This window comes from Mytilus trossulus, chromosome 14 (genome assembly GCF_036588685.1).
Source record: "Mytilus trossulus isolate FHL-02 chromosome 14, PNRI_Mtr1.1.1.hap1, whole genome shotgun sequence".
In the NCBI taxonomy this organism is placed as follows: Eukaryota; Metazoa; Mollusca; class Bivalvia; order Mytilida; family Mytilidae; genus Mytilus; species Mytilus trossulus.
Genome location: NC_086386.1, coordinates 40,156,156 through 40,180,789, shown reverse-complemented (window position 1 = coordinate 40,180,789; position 24,634 = coordinate 40,156,156). Strand labels below are relative to the sequence as shown.

Genomic DNA, 24,634 nt, shown 5'->3' with positions numbered 1-24,634 from the left:
TTCGGAAAAATGCCTCCTCTGCCTCATAGGTAGTTACGGTCCTGCCAGACCTCAATTAAACTAATTGTAAGGTTATGTCTTCATCATGCACACTCTCTCTCTCTGTTGTATTCATTGCTAATTTGTTTCTGAACATTCATGAAATATTTGTCACTGGCAACAAAAAAAATCGACAATTTAAGATAGGTTGTTTACGTACAAATTACGAAGAAACTTAGGATTCAACTCCCTTGGACAAAGTAGCCCTTACAGATGGCTTTTGATATGTTTTTATTTCACAATTTCTTCAATTGTTTCGGTTCTTTTTTTTCTTTTCTTGACTTTCAAATTTCAGTTTCAGCGTTCCGTATGTGAATTCTTTACTTAAAATTCGGCGTTTTACATTGTACTGGTTTTTCTAGAGCAACATTGGTGTATGGCCAAAAATGGAAAAATCCATCATGCAGCTGACAGTGTGGATTCTCTTTACACGCCCTATTCTGACTGGATGTACATGTGTCCTTTTATTTTGCTCAAAGTCGATTGTCGTACGATAACTTAAAAATGCTCAAATAACAAAATGCAAATACGGAACAATATTATCCCTTATTACAAACAAAATCCCTTTTCGTTTATTTACTTTTTCAGAACAGTGGTTGATTAAGGACCCATAATGGAGCTACGTATATGATAACCAGTCCAAACGTTGTCTATAAGGGAGCAACCATTTAACTTTAAAAATGGGGTGTCGTTGTTTTGTCGAAGCGCTAAAAAAATATTAAGTTTTTCATCGCTTCTAAACAAATTATCGGGTTCAAAATTTAACACTATAAAAGGCATGGAGAAAATTTGGATTTAGAATTTTTCTTTTGTCCTCTGCTTGCACAGAATATTTTTTTCCATCAAATTGGGGATCAGAATATTTTAATGAACCATTATCGAAGCTCCTCGTGGAAGTATCAAAGTAAAAAAAAATGACTTTCTTTATTTTGGATCCCTCAAAAAATTACCATTTATCGCTGATATAAACTTTTGAAAAGAATTTTCAATTTTCAAAACGCCGACACCTACAAATTGATAGATGGGCGCTTAATGTAGTACAGTGGCAAATATTACATAAATATGAATGCTGAAAATAATGATTATGGTATACGTTTATATATGATATGAATGGCTTTACCTTTACAAAAACAGAGCTATAAGTTGGATATTAACGTTTACTTTATTTGGCCTTTTTAATTTTATTTGACTTTATTTGCCTTTTTAACTTACTTTGATTCGAGCGTCACTGATAAGTCTTTTGAAGACAAAACGCGCGTCTGGCGCAAAAACCGGGAAAAATTTTATATCCTAGTATCCATCTATGATGTGTTTATGTAGATACAATGTATGTGGCACCCGTCGTATTGTTCGTGTTATAACAAACCCGGTAATAAGCATTTTCGGTAGCACAAAGTCGCGAAAAGAAATGTGATTGTAGTTACGAATAAGGAATATATCAACTGTCATCTGTAAAACGGATATCCAATAACGGTCAACGAACTTGTTATGCTATCCGTAAAATTTGGCAATGAAGGATTTGAGCTTCATCTTTTAAAACTCATGGTCTAATAATTCTATGTGAGCAGCAACCCTTTTGAAGAAACTAAATGTATCTGATAGAAGAACAACAAATAATGAAAACGTTACGAAATTTTTGTCATTTATTTTGTCGAGTTTTCAACCAGAAACTTTAAAATGTTATTAATTGAAATTAATCAGCTCATAAAAGAGACATTTTTTTTCGTCATGTCCCAAAATTTCAATTTAAGATTATTTGTCCTGGCTTTTTTTTTTTGACACATGTAATCAGGATACATGTTGTACCCCAAATATAGTATAGTAGCACAAAGACAAAAAAAGGGAACACCGTAAGGTAAATAAAAATCTAAACTTTAACACCGAGAATCATCAACTCAAGACCCACTTGAATTGTTTCTTAAAACAAACGAGAAAACTAATCATCTCATTCATGTTAAATGAAATAAAACAAGTATGGTATACAGCAACCAATGATAACCATCTGATTACAAAATTATGAGACAGGCTCATATATATTGAAACGTAGTTATAAATAATACCAGACGACCAATACTATTTTCAAACGGTGATTTTTCAAATTCATAATCAGTTCTTAATTTATCAACAGATGAATTACATTGTTTTCTTTAAATAATACCAGACGACCAATAATATTTTCAAACGGTGATTTTTCAATTTCATCATCAGTTCTTAATTTATCAACAGATAAATTAAATTGTTTTCTTTTAGACGCTGAAACAAAAAATACCATTACCATTGATTGCACAGACGCTTTTTGTTGCTTTTACAATATAAATTAATGCCATTTCATGCATCTTGTCTTCAGTGAAAATAAAATGACTGTCGTTTCATTGCAAAAAGTTATATATTCTCGAATTTGTACAGTCATTTTCATAGTATGTACTAAATGATAGATAGAAGTCATTTTCATAGTATGTACTAAATGATAGATATAATATGGTTTTATAGCATGCAAAATCTCTCACTATACCTTGTCTTGGCATGTGCTGAGAAACTGCAAATTACAGAGCATTGTTCTCCGGAAGTTTAGAAGTACAAAACTTGTTGTTTTTATCAACAATGTCACATATGCCCTCGATTCGTGATTTTGCAACATAATTATCTGATTGTTATTTACAATAATTGATTTGCAACTCCTCCATTTGAACGAATTATAAAAAAATTGCACCCGAGCAATATGTACTTGTTTGGCAAATAAATTGCGGTATTTTTCTATTTGTAAAAGTATGTTTATAAAAAAAGAAGATGTGGCATGATTGCCAATGAGACAACTGTCCACAAGAGACCAAAATGACACACACATTAACAACTATAGATCACCGTACGGCCTTCAACAATGAGCAAAGCCCATACCGCATAGTCAGCCGTAAAATACCCCGAAAAGACAATGTAAAACATTTCAAACGAGAAAACTTTTATTTATATAAAAAAATGAACGAAAAACAAATATGTAACTATTATAGGCTCCTGACTTGGGACAGGCACCGACATTGTACATAAATAATGTGGCCGGGTTAAACATGTTAGCGGGATCCCAACCATCCCCTAAGCTGGGATAGTGATTTAACAGTACATCATAAGAACGAACTATAAAAATCAATTGAAAATAGCTTAACTCATCAGATGGATAAAAATACAAGTGAGCGTGGCTGGGTACTTTTACATCCCGACAACAAAAAGACACTAGGAACAGATCTGAGAGTACTCGCAGTTATCTGACCGCTAGTTCAAAGCCACTAACAACTATTAAAAGAAAATCATGCATCTAAGACTAAACCCAAACTTTCTTCTTAGTTGTCCTATCGCAATTGTTATACTAGTATTTAAATAAAAAGTATGGTCCTCCATCGGATACCGTAAAAATATAGAGCAAACGTAAGAGCCATTGCACATCATGTTTAGAAGTTTGAAGACAACAAGTTGCTGATTGGAATGTATTACCTAAGTGCTCTAATGGATGTTGAAATAATAGACCTACATCCGACCTTCTTTGCTAAACTTACTTTACACATTCCTAAGATTTGTGAATCGTTATCGTCCTTATTATGGTTGACATATCTTATAATTACAGTAGGCAAAAAATGTTCAACGTTTGTATACTTTTTGGTTTAATGAATGAACACATACATGTTATTAAACTCTGTCTTTAACGGCCGTGAATACAACGGGTAATAACTACAAAAATTAACTTTCTTTAACTAGTATATGAGCTGAGTCGGATAGACATCGACCTAAGGTAAATGCATAAAAAAAGAAGATGTAGTATGATTGCCAATGAGAGAACTGTCGACAAAAGACAAAAATAACCAAGAAAATAACAACTATAGGTCATAGTACGGCCCGCAGCAATTAGCATGTTATACATATATATCAACACAATTCTTAGTCTGTTTCCGATTGAACAATTATCTAATAGATATAAAGTATTTTACTTTTAGAAAATTGAATTGTTAAAAGAAAATATACTAAACAGACCAAAATTAATCTTGTATTTCGTATTAGAGTATCAATCAAAATCTTATAAATGTACATGTTTACAGGCACTTCCGCAAGATCTATTTATATCCCACGCAGCTCATATCTTGTTAAGTTTGAACAGTAAATATTTAGTGCATTTCCAATCTTTGCAACTAACTTATACTCAATCATATGAAAATTTCGTCATATTCTTAAATTTGTTATTCTTCATTTGACGACTTTATTTTGATATCATGTTTTATAAGAAGCCATACCTACTTAATACATTTATCATATACGAACTCAGCACATTTATATATGCTAAATACTCTGAAATGTATTTCAATAATGTAGGACACTCAACTTGTTGATCAACTTGTCAATGCGGCAGGTTTAAAGTTGTGTTCGAACTCGTATACAAGAATGTATAGATTTTAAAAAGTGTTTTAGGTGTAGTACATACATACATTTGGTACAGTGTTGTCAAATAGAAGTTTGCCTCTTTAATTAAATGTTCGTTTGATCAATCTGTAATTTGCTGAAACTCATAACATGCTTTCTTTTTAGTGAGAAAGAAAACTGGCCGTAGGTCTAATGAATTAACTCATTTTTTCCATGACAAAATTGATAAATTTTACGACAATAACTTTTAAGGTTGTATAGTTATAATGCAACTAGTTGTGATTATTTTCTAAATATAGCAGCACAGCTATATTTAGTGCGGTGTCAATTTCATCATGGATCACTATTTTTACAATCGTAGGTTCATTAAGGGATGATTATAAGTATGAAATAAACGAGGGACGAAAGATACCAAAGGGACAGTCAAACTCATAAATCCAAAACAAACTGACAACGCCATGGCTAAAAATGAGAAAGACAAACAGAAAAACAATAGTACACACGACACAACACAGAAAACTAAAGAATAAACAACACGAACCCCACCAAAAACTAGGGGTGATCCCAGGTGCTCCGGAAGGGTAGGCAGATCCTGCTCCACATGTGGCACCCGTCGTGTTGCTTATGTGATTACAAATCCGGTAAATAGTCGAATTCGGTAGATCACATTCACAATTCACAATTCACAATTTAATAACTATCAATGTATATTTTTTTAATTAGCCATGGCGTTGTCAGTTTATTTTCTATATATGAGTTTGACTCTCCCTCTCGTCTCTTTCGTCCCTCTTTTAAAAAGTCAAATATAGACAGCAGTTGATGTAACTATTTTTTCAACAAGTTCAGCTTTATACGTGAAACTCCACAAACATTTAAGATGATAAACGGCGAAGCCATGGCATTTTGATATAAAAGACCAAACGACAATAAAATGCATATATTACAAAACATGAATAAATTAGGCCGTAAGTTTTCAACATGTTAACAATTTGGGTACGGCAGTCATCATTGTTTTCTCGTTTATATATATAAAAAAAAAGAAGATGTGGTATGATTGCCAATAAGACAACTATCCACAAAAGACCAAAATGACACATACATTAACAATTATAGGTCACCGTACGGCCTTCAACAATGAGCAAAGCCTATACCGCATAGTCAGCCATAAAAAAATGTTTTACATTTGTCAAGTCAGGGCATTTTATAGCTGACTATATATGTAGTATGGGCATTGCACATTTTTGAAGGCTGTACGGTGACATATAAGATCGTTTTTTTGTGTACTATTTGTATCTTGTGGATAGTTTTCTCATTGACAATCATGCTGCTCTTGTTTTATACCTTAAATCCTATCAAAACGTTTAAGGATGTACTTAGGTTATGTTTTTAAAAAGTGTCAAATGTTCAGACTCGTTTGTGTTTTTCTTTATGATAGCAGGTGAGATATTTTGACCCACAACACCTATTTACATAAAACTGAATAACCCATACATGATCATTTGGCAAAATTTAAGCAGATTCGTGATTTTCTTTCTTTTCGTTTTATATACAATTGGTTTTCCTGTTTGAATGTTTTACACTTGTTATTTCCATGGCTCGTATTTTGACCTATACTGGTTTACTTATACTGCGACTCCAATGGAGAGTTGCCTCGTTGAAACTTTGACCACACCTTCTTAAAGTTATCCCTGAATAACATCAAAACCCAGACGGTGATTTAATTAGCTCCAGAATGTTTAGCTGATCCTTAATGGTAGGCGTCGTTTAAACAATAAGAACATACCAGTCATTAGTTATAAATCGGTAAGGAATCTAGAGTAAAAGCCGCATTCAAAAGATATCAATGCTGCAGTATTTTCAGCATGCTCATGATGGTATTCAAAATCTACAAAATTTACATTTTTATTTTAAATTGTTAAAAATTAACTATAACCACACAACAAGTTGCCTATTTGGTCTGCATATTTCAGGGCAGATAGAGCTAAATCAAATGAACAATTTAAGCCCCCTCAGATATGCTCTGAATTCTTTGGTTTCAGAGATATGAGTAAAAAACTGCATTTTACCCTATGTACTATTTTTAGACTTGTCGGCCATCTTGGTTCGAAGGTGGGGTCATCGGGCACATTTAAAAAAAAATATCCTAATGATATTTGTGGACAAGTTTGGTTTAATTTGTTCTCATAGTTTCAGAGGAGAAAATTTTGTAAAAAATTACAAAATTTTACGAAAAAATGTTTAAAATTGATATAAAGGGCAAACACTCCAATTCAGGGTCAGCAACCCAATTACGGGTTGTCCCATTCATCGGAAAATTTCAGAGACAGATATATGTTGACATGATTAACATTTGTATCCATCCTCAGATAATATCCACATTATTACTTGACGTTGCTGCGTACTTTTACATCCTGCAGAGACGAACACATGCCTCTACATTGGCACGGGTTATACTATAAGGTTTATAAAGACATAAAGGACTATAAAAGTCAATATGCAATAAAATAGTAAAAGAAGTATACGAAATTAAAAGAAAACTCGTTCTGGTGTTTTTATAATATAAACACTATTGGGACTATATAAAAATTACACGTTTAAGCACCCTTTTACAGTTAGATATGTTTCTAGATTTCAGTGTCATTATGTGGACACGTTTTTGATAAATCGGACTTTTTTTAGGGGATATGCATGTTTCTAAAGGGTTACATAATACAATCTTGAAATATAACGAAATAACGAGATCTAAAAAAAGAAAAGATAATCAAGTAAATGATATTATAAAATTTCAAAGAAGCTGTATGCATCCATAAATTTCCGTAAATGTACTGACTGAGCATAAGCGAACCTTTTACTTTATCAACGACATTTGTGATCTTTAGGTACATTTAGCATTCCTGTCTTAGGCAAGAAAGGTTACGATTATGATTTATGTAGAGTTTGTCATTTCCTGTTTTTTCAACTAAGTAACCCATATTTATTAGTAAGTATGTAAAAGGATGGGTTTGTACCGCGTGCGGTGGAAGATACACTATGGACATGGAAAACGGACATGTAAATAAACTAATTATAAAAGGTTACTACTTCAACACTGTCATTAGAACTTTGAATAATTCTTTTATTGCTACTAGTATTGATTGTGTTTTCAGTAAATTAAAAGCAAATTAAATATCATTGTTATAAACATATTATGCATATTCAATGATCTACAACATGTCGATATATGTATCTAGGTATTGCACAAAGTCATTTTTTCTCTCAAATGGTTCATGGCGTCTTTACACTAAGACCCCTAGATGTTGTATGTATAATGTTTGATAAGTTAGTCTTAGATGCATGACTTTTGTTAGTTGGTTTTGGATTTGAAATGTCTGTCAGTAACAGCTAGTACACGCATAATTGTAACTAGTTTCGTTTTGTTGTTGAGATGTACAAGTACCCGGTCACGTCCACTTCGGGTTTGGTAATCCTTTTTTCAACTGGTTTTTATAGTTTGTTCCTATGTTGTACTGTAACGTCATCGTCCAAAATTGCGCGAAGTTTGGGTCCGTTAACATGTTTTACCCCGCAACAATCTGTATGTATATGTCTGTCCAAAGTTTTGAGCCTGTAATTCAGTGGTTGTTGTTTGTTGCTGTGTTAAATATTTGTCATTTAGGCTGTTAGTTTTTATACTTTGAATTGTTTTAAATTTGTTATTTCAGTTCCTTTTACAGCTGACTGCGGCCTGGGCATTGTTCTTTCAACTCTCTCAGGCAAAGTGAACTTTAGATGAATTTGGCTATCTGTATTAGGTATTTTTGTCATATAGCTCTTCAACGGTTTCGGTTCTTATATATCTTCGAATTTCAAATGTTTGGCTTCGAGCGTTTCTGATGCAGGTAAATCCAGAAAAGCGCTTCAGACATATACAATTATTAAACGTGTTGTTTTCAATTGTTTACATCACTGTGTCGATATATCTGCTGATGGACTATCAGTCACCGAGGGTATCATCAGCTCAGTAGTCAGTATCTTGGTACTGTTATGATTTAACAAATTTTACTAAAATGGTCCATTTATAAATTTTGAAATTATTGAGAAACTAAGGTTTCAGCTCCCCGAGGCAAAGTTGACTTTAGATTTTGCTATTTATTTTAGGTATTTTTGTCATATAGGACTTCAACGGTTTTGGTACTTATACATCTTCGGATTTCAAATGTTTGACTTTGAGCGTTCCTGATTAAGGTAAATCCAAATCAGCGCGTCGGACGCATAGAATTATTTAACGCGTTGTTTTCAATTTTTTCCATACGGTGATCTATTGTCGGTAATTTCTGTGTCATTTTATTCTCATCTGCAATCATACCGGATTTTCTTTTTGCCAAACGCATACATTAAGTCGAAAATAAATTTACAATGTCATGGGTAAAAAAAGACTGACATAGACAAAAATGAAAACAAAAACAAAAATATACAACACAAATCATTAAAAAACTTAAAATAAGAAACACATTCAAAAGCCGAAATATTGTCATTATTTCTTTAATATATGTAACCTTTTCAACTCTTAAATGAAGTGTTTGAACTTTTATGTTAACAACCTTGTAAAACAATTTAAATGATCAAATTGTGTCAGCATATTTTCGTAATGAATATGTACAATTTAGTTGACACATGAACTAGATGTGTTTATTAACACATGTAACGGCCTAGAAAAAGGATATTGTGTTTTCCAGTATGTGCTTCCGTCCCCAGTCCAATAACAGGTTTTGTTTCCGTTAAGATAGTTTATGTTAACGCTGTTGACACATTAAAATTAATTGCTTGATACATATCTCTTATTTTAGTATGATGCAAAAACAAAAATGAACATCACATAACAGGTTTGACTATAACTATATTTCGAACTCAACAAAAAAAACAATATCCCTACCAAATTTTGTACTGAAATTCTGCTTCAAAAGTTAATAGTTTTTATGATTCTGAATTGAGAACAGTGCCGTTAATTACTAGAACCATGCTGTTTTAACTGGGAAATGATTTCCCTCCTCGGTGTTTTCTAGGGTTGGACTACATTAAATGATATTAGGTTACAAATATTTGGTGTGTGTTGCAGATCAGTCTGATTTTGTTAGTTATGACATTACCATGCCGTCATTGTTTCTTTAACTTTCTGCATCTAAAGAATTGAAATCTTACGACAATCTTTCTCCATCGGATATTCTTGGGTTATGCAAGAATGTATAACACTATCATTCATGTATTCGTCATTTTAAATGTATACCACTAAGCTAAGGTTGGCAAACAGTTTTTCTCACCTAAGATTGGTTTTTTTTGCTGCTCGCATACTATTTTTGCAACAATGCCTACACTGTGTATAGCACCCTAGATCCCTTTATCAGAAATATAAAAGTTGATTGTTGAATAATTTTGTTTCTACCTCTGCCATACTCTTTACCTTTGGTTATAGCTAAGTAAACGATACAAAATGGTAAATCGATTGAAACCTTCCGATCAGCTAATGTTTGTCTATCGAAAAGGAGGATTTTTTTTTATAAGCATGCCAATATATAAAATGCTATCATACGCGCATTATTTATAAGGACAAACATAAATGTTTTTCCCAATATTCTATTGTTTTCATCTACGTTTTTTTTAGATACTCTTGAATCGGTGTAAGCTTGTTTTTTCATCTTAATCCGTGCCGTCACTTCAAATGTCATTATGTACGTGATCAGTTATGGGTTGAAAAGATAAGATGATAATGTTTCTCTCTTGTCGGTTTTTTATGTGTACATATTTCATTCGTGGTCAATAACTAAAAAAGTACAATGGTGTTGATAAAAAAAATGCTACCAATTGTATACGTCACATGTTACCTGTGATCTATTATATGGTACAAATAATATACTTCAAACCTCGGTAAGGTGCACCACCAAACGGTGTATTTTGGAACTACGATAGACATAGGTCATTATAATACGTGAACGTCTTCATTATAAAGAGATTGACACTAAACATGTTAAAATTATTGACAGAAAAAAGTAATTCAGTCAGCGATTCGCGATGTTACAGGAGTGTTCCAGTGCTTTTGTTAAATTAAAATTTTTGTTGACCTTTAGGACAAGTCTTAATGTTAAAATTACGCCCAATTAATACGCAGCTGCTACTTGTCAAATCGACTTTAAGTTGTATAAATAAGGAACATAGCCATAATTGTAATGACCACTGTGTTATCCAGATCAACTTTTCTAAGAGAAATTCAGGCGGCCTCTTTCCATTGTTGATCATCAAAAGAGTCCAGGCATGCATATACTATTGCAAGGAGTTGTTTGCGCTGCTGTTTTAGCAAGTGTACTAGCAATAGTTAATCCTCATCCAGGTATAGAAACATTACGATCTACTTAACAAAAAAGTAAGATAATTAAATGTTGTATCTGTAATCTGAATGTTTGTTCAAATTCGAAGTTATATCAAAATTTGACAGACATTGGATGTATGCTTACTTTCTGGTTAAGGATTGAAAAGAAGATCTGCATAGCGTGATGTTTGCAATAACGTGATCATCTTAGTTAATTAAACTTTGCGACCTGATACTTATGAATACAAATTTGACGATGGACATGTTATGTCAAACATTTAAAACATTTGAACTTAAAAAGCTGCAAGAATCAAATGTAAGGTAATATAGATTAGAAAATGACATAAATAAGAAAATAAAATACAGTTAAGGAACTATAGGTCCGGATCTTTTTCACATAATAATTGATTAGTAGCAAAGAGTTCCACAATGTAATAGACTGTTGATAAGCTTACTCATGGCTCACAGCAATAGATATATTGATTATTACACAACTTATAAAAACTTTATCGGTAATTTGTACATTTTTTCTTTGATGTGTACTCGCTGATAACGTCAGTATCAGTGGACTGGTCTTGATATTAAAATGATTGGGCCAGTACCAAATGATATATGCGAATGCAACGGGTGAGGATTTACTTTCCCCATTCATTCACATAATTGCGCGTGATTTTTTTCGCAGAAATGCACCAAAACTATGATCGTGTATTAGAATTAAAACTAGTTAACTTTGAGCAGTATCAAAACTAGGATATTTTAGTAACATAAGACAAGTATCGTTTAGCAATATCAAAATTATGATATTTTAGTAATACCAAAATAAAGATATTACTAGTAGACAAACATAACATTTGATTGTTTTATGATTGGTATTATCATGGCCTGATATTTTCTATATTTTCTAGAGGTAAACGGAGAAAAGGATGACCTAGGAAACACGGGTATGTATCAACAGTTTTGTAAGAAATATGTGTCCATTTGTAAAGTGCATTTTGTAAATACAAATGCACATTTATGAGGATGCTAGTTTGATGGGCGAATCGATCTTATTTGCATTTCATTATACAAATGACTTTAGAGAATGAGGGATATTTAAGCAATATCAAAACTAGAATGCCTCAGCAATATCAAAACAATGATCGGTTAGTAATATCAACACGTCTAGTAAACTTTGAGCAATATCAAAACTATGATAGTTTTGTAATATAAGACTAGTATATGTTAGCTATATCAAAATTAGGATATCTTACATGTAGCTATACCAAAACAAGGATATTAACTAGTCAACAAAAATAACAATTGATTGTTTTATGATTGGTGCTATTATGGCCTATATTTTCTATATTTTCTAGAGGGAAAAGGAGAAAAGGGTGACCTAGGAATCTCTGGTATTTATCAACAGTTTTGTTAGCAAATCATGTCCATTTGTTCACTTTATTTTTGTAAATGCAAATGCAAGTTTAAAACGTTGTCAGATTGACGGGCAAATCCATTTAAGTTGCATTTCATTATACAAATTACTTTAGAGAATCAGGGATAGTTAAGAAATATCAAAACTAGAATACCCTAGCAATATCAATAATATGACTGTTAATTAATACTAAAATTATGATCTTTTAGCAATATCAAAATTAGAATATATTAGTAATATAAGAAAAGTATCTCTTAGCTATATCAAAATAAAGATAATTGAGTAATACCAAAACAAGAATATTTACTAGTATACAAACATAACATTTGAATGTTTTATGATTGGTTTAATCATGGCCTTATATGTTTCATATTTTCTAGGCGACAAAGGAGAAAAGGGTGACAAAGGAAACTCTAGTATGTATCAACAGTTTTGTAAGAAAATTGTGTCCATTTGTAAATGTATTTTGTAAATACAAATGCACATTTGAAAGGGTGCTAGACTGATTGGCGAATCTATTTAATTTGCATTTCATTAGACAAAGGACTTTAGAGAATGAAGGATATTTAAGCAATATGCAATGTCAAAACTATGATCGTTTGATAATATGAAAATTTGTAAACTTTGAGCAATATAAAAACTAGGATATTTTTGTAATATAAGACTAGTATCTGTTAGCAATATCAAAATTAGGATATCTTAGCTATACCAAAACAAGGATATTAACTAGTCAACAAACATAAGAATTGATTGTTTTATAATTGGTGTTTTTATGGTCTATATTTTCTATATTTTCTAGAGGGAAAAGGAGAAAAGGGTGACCCAGGAAACTCTGGTATGTATCAACAGTTTTGTAACCAAATAATGTCCATTTTTACACTTTATTTTTATAAATTTAAATGCAAGTTTAAAACATTGTCAGATTGATTGGCAAATCCATTTAAGTTGCATTTCATTATACAAATGACTTTAGAGAATCAGGGATGTTGAAGCAATATTAAAACTAGATAACCTTAGCAATATAAATAATATGATCGTTAATTAATATTAAAACCAGGATCTTTGAGCAATATCAAAATTATAATATTTTAGTAATATAAGAAAAGTATTTCTTAGCAATATCAAAATTAGGATAATTGAGTAATACCAAAACAAGAATATTTACTAGTATACAAACATAACATTTGATTGTTTGATGATTAGTTTAATCATGGCCTTATATATTTCACATTTTCTAGGCGGCAAAGGAGAAAAGGGTGACAAAGGAACCTCTAGTATGTATCAACAGTTTTGTAAGAAAATTGTGTCCATTTGTAAATGTTTTTTTGTAAATACAAATGCCCATTTAAAAGGGTGCTAGGTTGATGGGCAAATCCATTTAAGTTGCATTTCATTATACAAATGACTTTAGAGAATCAGGGATATTTAAACAATATTAAAACTGGAATACCTTAGCAATATCATTAATATGATCGTTAATTAATATCAAAATTAGGATCTGTGAGCAATATCAAAATTCGGATATTATAGTAATATAAGAAAATTATCTCTTAGCAATATCAAAATAAGGATAATTGAGTAATACCAAAACAAGAATATTTACTAGTATACAAACATAACATTTGATTGTTTTATGATTGGTTTAATCATGGCCTTATCTGATTCATATTTTCTAGGCGGCAAAGGAGAAAAAGGTGACCAAGGAAACTCTAGTACGTATCAACAGTTTTGTAAGAAAATTGTGTCCATTTGTAAATGTATTTTGTAAATACAAATGCACATTTGAAAGGGTGCTAGGTTGATGGGCGAATATATTTAATTTGCATTTCATTAGACAAAGGACTTTAGAGAATGAGGGATATTTAAGCAATATAAAAACTAGAACAACTTAGCAATGTCAAAACTATGATCGTTTGATAATATGAAAATTTGTAAACTTTGAGCAATATAAAAACTAGGATATTTTTGTAATATAAGACTAGTATCTGTTAGCCATTTCAAAATTAAGATATCTTAGCTATACCAAAACAAGGATATTTAAAACTAGTCAACAAACTTTACAATTGATTGTTTTATTATTGGTGCTTTCATGGCCTATATGTTCTATATTTTCTAGAGGGAAAAGGAGAAAAGGGTGACCCAGGAAACTCTGGTATGTATCAACAGTTCTGTAACCAAATTATGTCCATTTGTACACTTTATTTTTGTAAATTCAAATGCAAGTTTAAAGCATTGTCAGATTGATGGGCAAATCCATTTAAGTTGCATTTCATTAGACAAAGGACTTTAGAGAATCAGGGATATTTAAGCAATATAAAAACTAGAACAACTTAGCAATGTCAAAACTATGATCGTTTAATAATATGAAAACTTGTAAACTTTGAGCAATATAAAAACTAGGATATTTTTGTAATATAAGACTAGTATCTGTTAGCAATATCAAAATAAGGATATCTTAGCTATACCAAAACAAGGATATTAACTAGTCAACAAACATAACAATTGATAGTTTTATGATTGGTGCTTTCATGGCCTATATTTTCTATATTTTCTAGAGGGAAAAGGAGAAAAGGGTGACCCAGGAAAGTCTGGTATGTATTAACAGTTTTGTAACCAAATTATGTCCATTTGTACACTTTATTTTTGTAAATTCAAATGCAAGTTTAAAACGTTGTAAGATTGATGGGCAAATCCATTTAAGTTGCATTTCATTATACAAATTAATTTAGAGAATCAGGGATATTTAAGTAATATCAAAACGAGAATACCTTACGATATCAATAATTTGATCGTGAATTAATAATAAAATTAGGATCTGTCAGCAATATCAAAATTAATATATTTTAGTAATATAAGAAAAGTATCTCTTAGCAATATCAAAATAAAGATAATTGAGTAATACCAAAACAAGAATATTTACTAGTTTACATACATAACATTTGATTGGTTTATGATTGGTTTAGTCATGGCCTTATTTGTTTCATATTTTCTAGGCGGCAAAGGAGAAAAGGGTGACAAAGGAAACTCTAGTATGTATCAACAGTTTTGTAACCAAATTATGCCCATTTGTAAATGTATTTTGTAAGAACAAATGCACATTAAAAAGGGTGCTAGACTGATTGGCGAATCTATTTAATTTGCATTTCATTATACAAATTACTTTAAAGAATGAGGGATATTTAAGCAATATCAAAACTAGAACACCTTAGCAATGTCAAAACTATGATCGTTTAGGAATATCAAAACTAGTAAACTTTGAGCAATATAAAAAACTTGGATATTTTTGTAATATAAGACTAGTATCTGTTAGCAATATCAAAATTAGGATATCTTAGCTATACCAAAAGAAGGATATTAACTAGTCAACAAACATAACAATTGATAGTTTTATGATTGGTGCTTTCATGGCCTATATTTTCTCTATTTTCTAGAGGGAAAAGGACAAAAGGGTGACCCAGGAAACTCTGGTATGTATCAACAGTTTTGTAACCAAATTATGTCCATTTGTACACTTTATTTTTGTAAATTCAAATGCAAGTTTAAAAAGTTGTCAGATTTATTGGCAAATCCTTTTAAGTTGCATTTCATTATACAAAGTACTTTAGAGAATCAGGGATATTTAAGCAATATTAAAACGAGAATACCCTAGCAATATCAATACTATGACCGTTAATCAATATTAAATGTAGGATCTTTGAGCAATATCATAATTATGATAATTTAGTAATATAAGAAAAGTATCTCTTAGCTATATCAAAATACAGATAATTGAGTAATACCAAAACAAGAATATTTACTAGTTTACAAACATAACATTTGATTGTTTTATGATTGGATTGATCATGGCCTTATATATTTCATATTTTCTAGGCGGCAAAGGAGAAAAGGGTGACAAAGGAAACTCTAGTATGTATCAACAGTTTTGTATGAAAATTGTGTCCATTTGTAAATGTATTTTGTAAATACAAATGCACATTTAAAAGTGTGTTAGATTAAAAGGCGAATCTCTTTCATTTGCATTTCATTCTACAAATGACTTCAGATAATGACAGATATTTAAGCAATATCAAAATTAGAACACCTTAGCATTGTCAAAACTATGATCGTTTAATAATATCAAAACTATTAAACTTTGAACAATATAAAAACTAGGATATTTTTGTAATATAAGACTAGTATCTGTTAGCAATATCAAAATTAGGATATCATTGCTATACCAAAACAAGGATATTAACTAGTCAACAAACATAACAATTGATAGTTTTATGATTGGTGCTTTCATGGCCTATATTTTCTCTATTTTCTAGAGGGAAAAGGAGAAAAGGGTGACCCAGGAAACTCTGGTATGTATCAACAGTTTTGTAACCAAATTATGTCCATTTGTACACTTTATTTTTGTAAATTCAAATGCAAGTTTAAAAAGTTGTCAGATTGATGGGCAAATCCTTTTAAGTTGCATTTCATTATACAAATTACTTTAGAGAATCAGGGATATTTAAGCAATATCAAAACTAGAATACCCTAGCAATATCAATACTATGACCGTTAATTCATATCAAAATTAGTACTATGAGCAATATCAAAATAAAGATAATTGAGTAATACCAAAACAAGAATATTTACTAGTTTACATACATAACATTTGATTGGTTTATGATTGGTTTAATCATGGCCTTATTTGTTTCATATTTTCTAGGCGGCAAAGGAGAAAAGGGTGACAAAGGAAACTCTAGTATGTATCAACAGTTTTGTAACCAAATTATGCCCATTTGTAAATGTATTTTGTAAAAACAAATGCACATTAAAAAGGGTGCTAGACTGATTGGCGAATCTATTTAATTTGCATTTCATTATACAAATGACTTTAAAGAATGAGGGATATTTAAGCAATATCAAAACTAGAACACCTTAGCAATGTCAAAACTATGATCGTTTAGGAATATCAAAACTAGTAAACTTTGAGCAATATAAAAAACTTGGATATTTTTGTAATATAAGACTAGTATCTGTTAGCAATATCAAAATTAGGATATCTTAGCTATACCAAAAGAAGGATATTAACTAGTCAACAAACATAACAATTGATAGTTTTATGATTGGTGCTTTCATGGCCTATATTTTCTCTATTTTCTAGAGGGAAAAGGACAAAAGGGTGACCCAGGAAACTCTGGTATGTATCAACAGTTTTGTAACCAAATTATGTCCATTTGTACACTTTATTTTTGTAAATTCAAATGCAAGTTTAAAAAGTTGTCAGATTTATTGGCAAATCCTTTTAAGTTGCATTTCATTATACAAAGTACTTTAGAGAATCAGGGATATTTAAGCAATATTAAAACGAGAATACCCTAGCAATATCAATAATATGACCGTTAATCAATATTAAATGTAGGATCTTTGAGCAATATCATAATTATGATAATTTAGTAATATAAGAAAAGTATCTCTTAGCTATATCAAAATACAGATAATTGAGTAATACCAAAACAAGAATATTTACTAGTTTACAAACATAACATTTGATTGTTTTATGATTGGATTGATCATGGCCTTATATATTTCATATTTTCTAGGCGGCAAAGGAGAAAAGGGTGACAAAGGAAACTCTAGTATGTATCAACAGTTTTGTATGAAAATTGTGTCCATTTGTAAATGTATTTTGTAAATACAAATGCATATTTAAAAGTGTGTTAGATTAAAAGGCGAATCTCTTTCATTTGCATTTCATTCTACAAATGACTTCAGATAATGACAGATATTTAAGCAATATCAAAATTAGAACACCTTAGCAATGTCAAAACTATGATCGTTTAGGAATATCAAAACTAGTAAACTTTGAGCAATATAAAAAACTTGGATATTTTTGTAATATAAGACTAGTATCTGTTAGCAATATCAAAATTAGGATATCTTAGCTATACCAAAAGAAGGATATTAACTAGTCAACAAACATAACAATTGATAGTTTTATGATCGGTGCTTTCATGGCCTATATTTTCTCTATTTTCTAGAGGGAAAAGGAGAAAAGGGTGACCCAGGAAACTCTGGTATGTATCAACAGTTTTGTAACCAAATTATGTCCATTTGTACACTTTATTTTTGTAAATTCAAATGCAAGTTTAAAAAGTTGTCAGATTGATGGGCAAATCCTTTTAAGTTGCATTTCATTATACAAATTACTTTAGAGAATCAGGGATATTTAAGCAATATTAAAACTAGAATACCCTAGCAATATCAATAATATGACCGTTAATTCATATCAAAATTAGTACTATGAGCAATATCAAAATAAAGATAATTGAGTAATACCAAAACAAGAATATTTACTAGTTTACATACATAACATTTGATTGGTTTATGATTGGTTTAATCATGGCCTTATTTGTTTCATATTTTCTAGGCGGCAAAGGAGAAAAGGGTGACAAAGGAAACTCTAGTATGTATCAACAGTTTTGTAACCAAATTATGCCCATTTGTAAATGTATTTTGTAAAAACAAATGCACATTAAAAAGGGTGCTAGACTGATTGGCGAATCTATTTAATTTGCATTTCATTATACAAATTACTTTAAAGAATGAGGGATATTTAAGCAATATCAAAACTAGAACACCTTAGCAATGTCAAAACTATGATCGTTTAGGAATATCAAAACTAGTAAACTTTGAGCAATATAAAAAACTTGGATATTTTTGTAATATAAGACTAGTATCTGTTAGCAATATCAAAATTAGGATATCTTAGCTATACCAAAAGAAGGATATTAACTAGTCAACAAACATAACAATTGATAGTTTTATGATCGGTGCTTTCATGGCCTATATTTTCTCTATTTTCTAGAGGGAAAAGGACAAAAGGGTGACCCAGGAAACTCTGGTATGTATCAACAGTTTTGTAACCAAATTATGTCCATTTGTACACTTTATTTTTGTAAATTCAAATGCAAGTTTAAAAAGTTGTCAGATTTATTGGCAAATCCTTTTAAGTTGCATTTCGTTATACAAAGTACTTTAGAGAATCAGGGATATTTAAGCAATATTAAAACGATAATACCCTAGCAATATCAATACTATGACCGTTAATCAATATTAAATGTAGGATCTTTGAGCAATATCATAATTATGATAATTTAGTAATATAAGAAAAGTATCTCTTAGCTATATCAAAATACAGATAATTGAGTAATACCAAAACAAGAATATTTACTAGTTTACAAACATAACATTTGATTGTTTTATGATTGGATTGATCATGGCCTTATATATTTCATATTTTCTAGGCGGCAAAGGAGAAAAGGGTGACAAAGGAAACTCTAGTATGTATCAACAGTTTTGTATGAAAATTGTGTCCATTTGTAAATGTATTTTGTAAATACAAATGCACCTTTAAAAGTGTGTTAGATTAAAAGGCGAATCTCTTTCATTTGCATTTCATTCTACAAATGACTTCAGATAATGACAGATATTTAAGCAATATCAAAATTAGAACACCTTAGCATTGTCAAAACTATGATCGTTTAATAATATCAAAACTATTAAACTTTGAACAATATAAAAACTAGGATATTTTTGTAATATAAGACTAGTATCTGTTAGCAATATCAAAATTAGGATATCATTGCTATACCAAAACAAGGATATTAACTAGTCAACAAACATAACAATTGATAGTTTTATGATTGGTGCTTTCATGGCCTATATTTTCTCTATTTTCTAGAGGGAAAAGGAGAAAAGGGTGACCCAGGAAACTCTGGTATGTATCAACAGTTTTGTAACCAAATTATGTCCATTTATACACTTTATTTTTGTAAATTCAAATGCAAGTTTAAAAAGTTGTCAGATTGATGGGCAAATCCTTTTAAGTTGCATTTCATTATACAAATTACTTTAAAATTAGAGAATCAGGGATATTTAAGCAATATCAAAACTAGAATACCCTAGCAATATCAATAATATGACCGTTAATTCATATCAAAATTAGTACTATGAGCAATATCAAAATAAAGATAATTGAGTAATACCAAAACAAGAATATTTACTAGTTTACATACATAACATTTGATTGGTTTATGATTGGTTTAATCATGGCCTTATTTGTTTCATATTTTCTAGGCGGCAAAGGAGAAAAGGGTGACAAAGGAAACTCTAGTATGTATCAACAGTTTTGTAACCAAATTATGCCCATTTGTAAATGTATTTTGTAAAAACAAATGCACATTAAAAAGGGTGCTAGACTGATTGGCGAATCTATTTAATTTGCATTTCATTATACAAATGACTTTAAAGAATGAGGGATATTTAAGCAATATCAAAACTAGAACACCTTAGCAATGTCAAAACTATGATCGTTTAGGAATATCAAAACTAGTAAACTTTGAGCAATATAAAAAACTTGGATATTTTTGTAATATAAGACTAGTATCTGTTAGCAATATCAAACTTAGGATATCTTAGCTATACCAAAAGAAGGATATTAACTAGTCAACAAACATAACAATTGATAGTTTTATGATTGGTGCTTTCATGGCCTATATTTTCTCTATTTTCTAGAGGGAAAGGGACAAAAGGGTGACCCAGGAAACTCTGGTATGTATCAACAGTTTTGTAACCAAATTATGTCCATTTGTATACTTTATTTTTGTAAATTCAAATGCAAGTTTAAAAAGTTGTCAGATTTATTGGCAAATCCTTTTAAGTTGCATTTCATTATACAAAGTACTTTAGAGAATCAGGGATATTTAAGCAATATTAAAACGAGAATACCCTAGCAATATCAATACTATGACCGTTAATCAATATTAAATGTAGGATCTTTGAGCAATATCATAATTATGATAATTTAGTAATATAAGAAAAGTATCTCTTAGCTATATCAAAATACAGATAATTGAGTAATACCAAAACAAGAATATTTACTAGTTTACAAACATAACATTTGATTGTTTTATGATTGGATTGATCATGGCCTTATATATTTCATATTTTCTAGGCGGCAAAGGAGAAAAGGGTGACAAAGGAAACTCTAGTATGTATCAACAGTTTTGTATGAAAATTGTGTCCATTTGTAAATGTATTTTGTAAATACAAATGCACATTTAAAAGTGTGTTAGATTAAAAGGCGAATCTCTTTCATTTGCATTTCATTCTACAAATGACTTCAGATAATGACAGATATTTAAGCAATATCAAAATTAGAACACCTTAGCATTGTCAAAACTATGATCGTTTAATAATATCAAAACTATTAAACTTTGAGCAATATAAAAACTAGGATATTTTTGTAATATAAGACTAGTATCTGTTAGCAATATCAAAATTAGGATATCATTGCTATACCAAAACAAGGATATTAACTAGTCAACAAACATAACAATTGATAGTTTTATGATTGGTGCTTTCATGGCCTATATTTTCTCTATTTTCTAGAGGGAAAAGGAGAAAAGGGTGACCCAGGAAACTCTGGTATGTATCAACAGTTTTGTAACCAAATTATGTCCATTTGTACACTTTATTTTTGTAAATTCAAATGCAAGTTTAAAAAGTTGTCAGATTGATGGGCAAATCCTTTTAAGTTGCATTTCATTATACAAATTACTTTAGAGAATCAGGGATATTTAAGCAATATCAAAACTAGAATACCCTAGCAATATCAATAATATGACCGTTAATTCATATCACAATTAGTACTATGAGCAATATCAAAATAAAGATAATTGAGTAATACCAAAACAAGAATATTTACTAGTTTACATACATAACATTTGATTGGTTTATGATTGGTTTAATCATGGCCTTATTTGTTTCATATTTTCTAGGCGGCAAAGGAGAAAAGGGTGACAAAGGAAACTCTAGTATGTATCAACAGTTTTGTAACCAAATTATGCCCATTTGTAAATGTATTTTGTAAAAACAAATGCACATTTAAAAGAGTGCTAGATTGATGGGCGAATCTATTTAATTTGCATTTCATTACACAAATGACTTAAGAGAATGAGGGATATTTAAGCAACATCAAAACTAGAACAACTTAGCAATGTCAAAACTATGATCGTTTAATAATATCAAAACTAGTAAACTTTGAGCAATATAAAAAACTAGGATATTTTTTTAATATAAGACTAGTATCTGTTAGAGATATCAAAATTAGGATATTTTAGCTATACCAAAACAAGGATATCAACTAGTCAAAAAACATAACAATTGATTGTTTTAAGATTGGTGCTATCATGGCCTATATTTTCTATATTTTCTAGAGGGAAAAGGAGAAAAGGGTGACCCAGGAAACTCTGGTATGTATCAACAGTTTTGTAACCAAATTATGTCCATTTGTTACTTTTTATTTTATTAAATTCAAATGCAAGTTTAAAAAGTTGTCAGATTGATGGGCAAATCCTTTTAAGTTGCATTTCATTATACAAATTACTTTAGAGAATCAGGGATAGTTAAGCAATATAAAAACTAGAATACCCTAGCAATATCAATAATTTGACCGTTAATTATTATTAAAATTAAGATCTTTGAGCAATATCAAAATTAGGATATTTTAGTAATATAAGAAAAGTATCTCTTAGCTATATCAAAATAAAGATAATTGAGTAATACCAAAACAAGAATATTTACTAGTATACAAAAATAACATTTGATTGTTTTATGATTGGTTTAATCATGGCCTTAAATATATTTCATATTTTCTAGGCGGCAAAGGAGAAAAAGGTGACAAAGGAAACTCTAGTATGTATCAACAGTTTTGTAAGAAAATTGTGTCAATTTGTAAATGTATTTTGTAAATACAAATGCACATTTAAAAGGGTGCTAGATTGATGGGGGAATCTATTTAATTTGCATTTCATTATACAAATGACCTAAGGGAATGAGGGGTATTTAAGCAATGTCAAAACTAGAACACCTTAGCAATGTCAAAACTATGATCTTTTAATAATATCAAAACTAGTAAACTTTGAGCAATATAAAAACTAGGATATTTTTTTAATATAAGACTAGTATCTGTTAGCGATATCAAAATTAGGATATCTTAGCTATACCAAAACAAAGATATTAACTAGTCAACAAACATAACAATTGATTGTTTTATGATTAGAGCTTTCATGGCCTATATTTTCTATATTTTCTAGAGGGAAAAGGAGAAAAGGGTGACCCAGGAAACTCTGGTATGTATCAACAGTTTTGTAACCAAATTATGTCTATTTTTACACCTTATTTTTGTAGATACAAATGCAAGTGTATAAGTTGTCAGTTTGATAAGTAAATTGATTAAAGTTGCATTTCATTTGACCAAAAACTTTAGAGAATCAGGGATATTTAAACAATATCAAAACTAGAACTTTGTAAGAAATATGTGTCCATTTGTAAAGTGGATTTTGTAAATACAAATGCACATTTAAAAGGATGTTAGATTGATTGACGAATCCATTGAAGTTGCATTTAATTATACAAATACATTTAGAGAATGAGGGATATCTGAGCAATATCAAAACGAGTCAACTTGAGCAAAAGCAAACAATGGTTTTATAGCAATTACAAAACTTTGATATATTAGAAAAACCAAAACTATGATATTTGAGTAATTCCAAAACTATGATATTTGAGTAATATCAAAACTATGATATTTGAGTAATACCAAAACTATGATATTTCAATAATATCAAAAATATGATAATTGAGTATTATCAAAACTGGGATATTTAATAAATTATCTGAAGATAGATCTTTAAATTCAGAGATAAAACCTTTTATTTTATTTTAAGGAATGAAAGGCGAACAGGGAGAAAAAGGAGACCAGGGAGAAAAAGGCGACAAGGGAGGCAAAGGAGACCAAGGAAACACAGGTGACAAAGGGGACACAGGTGAGGACATTAATAGTGAAATTCTGGCCCTACAGATAGTACAAGCCATTTAAGATATAAAATATATTGATGACGATAAGTAGACATTATTAGACTTTACAATTGTAACAGCGAAACAATATTGAGCTTAACATCATACTTACTATATAAGACATAACAAAAATACAAACATATGAATTATTCCTAATTTTCTACAGAGAAAAAAATGGTAAACACAGGATATATCTGTTACGACAAAAAAATATGTGAAATTCAAAACAGAATTTCATATGGAAAATGTTATATTACAAAAATATTTTTCCACATGTACACTATAGTAAGATTTAGAAATAATGTGTGTTTAAATGAAAACGATCATTTACCATTGATACATGTACCTTACGCTATTTACGCAGTAGTAATCATATGCAGCATACCGTTATCGTCTTATTGGTAATCTCTCATCAAATAAACGTAAACGAATCAAAAAAGTATCTCCGTAAATATCGAATGCATCAGCATCTACTGGGATACATTTATTTTTCGTGGGTACCAATTTTCATGGATTAAGGAAAACTTGCATATTCGTGGATATTTAATTTC

General features: G+C 30.2%; 1 protein-coding gene across 1 annotated transcript in view; it reads left to right on the top strand.

The window, feature by feature from the left end:
* LOC134697751 (collagen alpha-1(III) chain-like) overlaps positions 1–24,634 on the top strand; it is a 76,491-nt gene that overhangs the window by 26,299 nt on the left and 25,558 nt on the right. Inside the window, exons 18-22 of the mRNA XM_063560037.1 lie at positions 21,615–21,650; positions 22,442–22,477; positions 22,884–22,919; positions 23,321–23,356; positions 23,954–24,052. Of these exons, the coding sequence (XP_063416107.1) occupies positions 21,615–21,650; positions 22,442–22,477; positions 22,884–22,919; positions 23,321–23,356; positions 23,954–24,052 (243 nt within the window). The remainder of the gene's footprint in view (positions 1–21,614; positions 21,651–22,441; positions 22,478–22,883; positions 22,920–23,320; positions 23,357–23,953; positions 24,053–24,634) is intronic.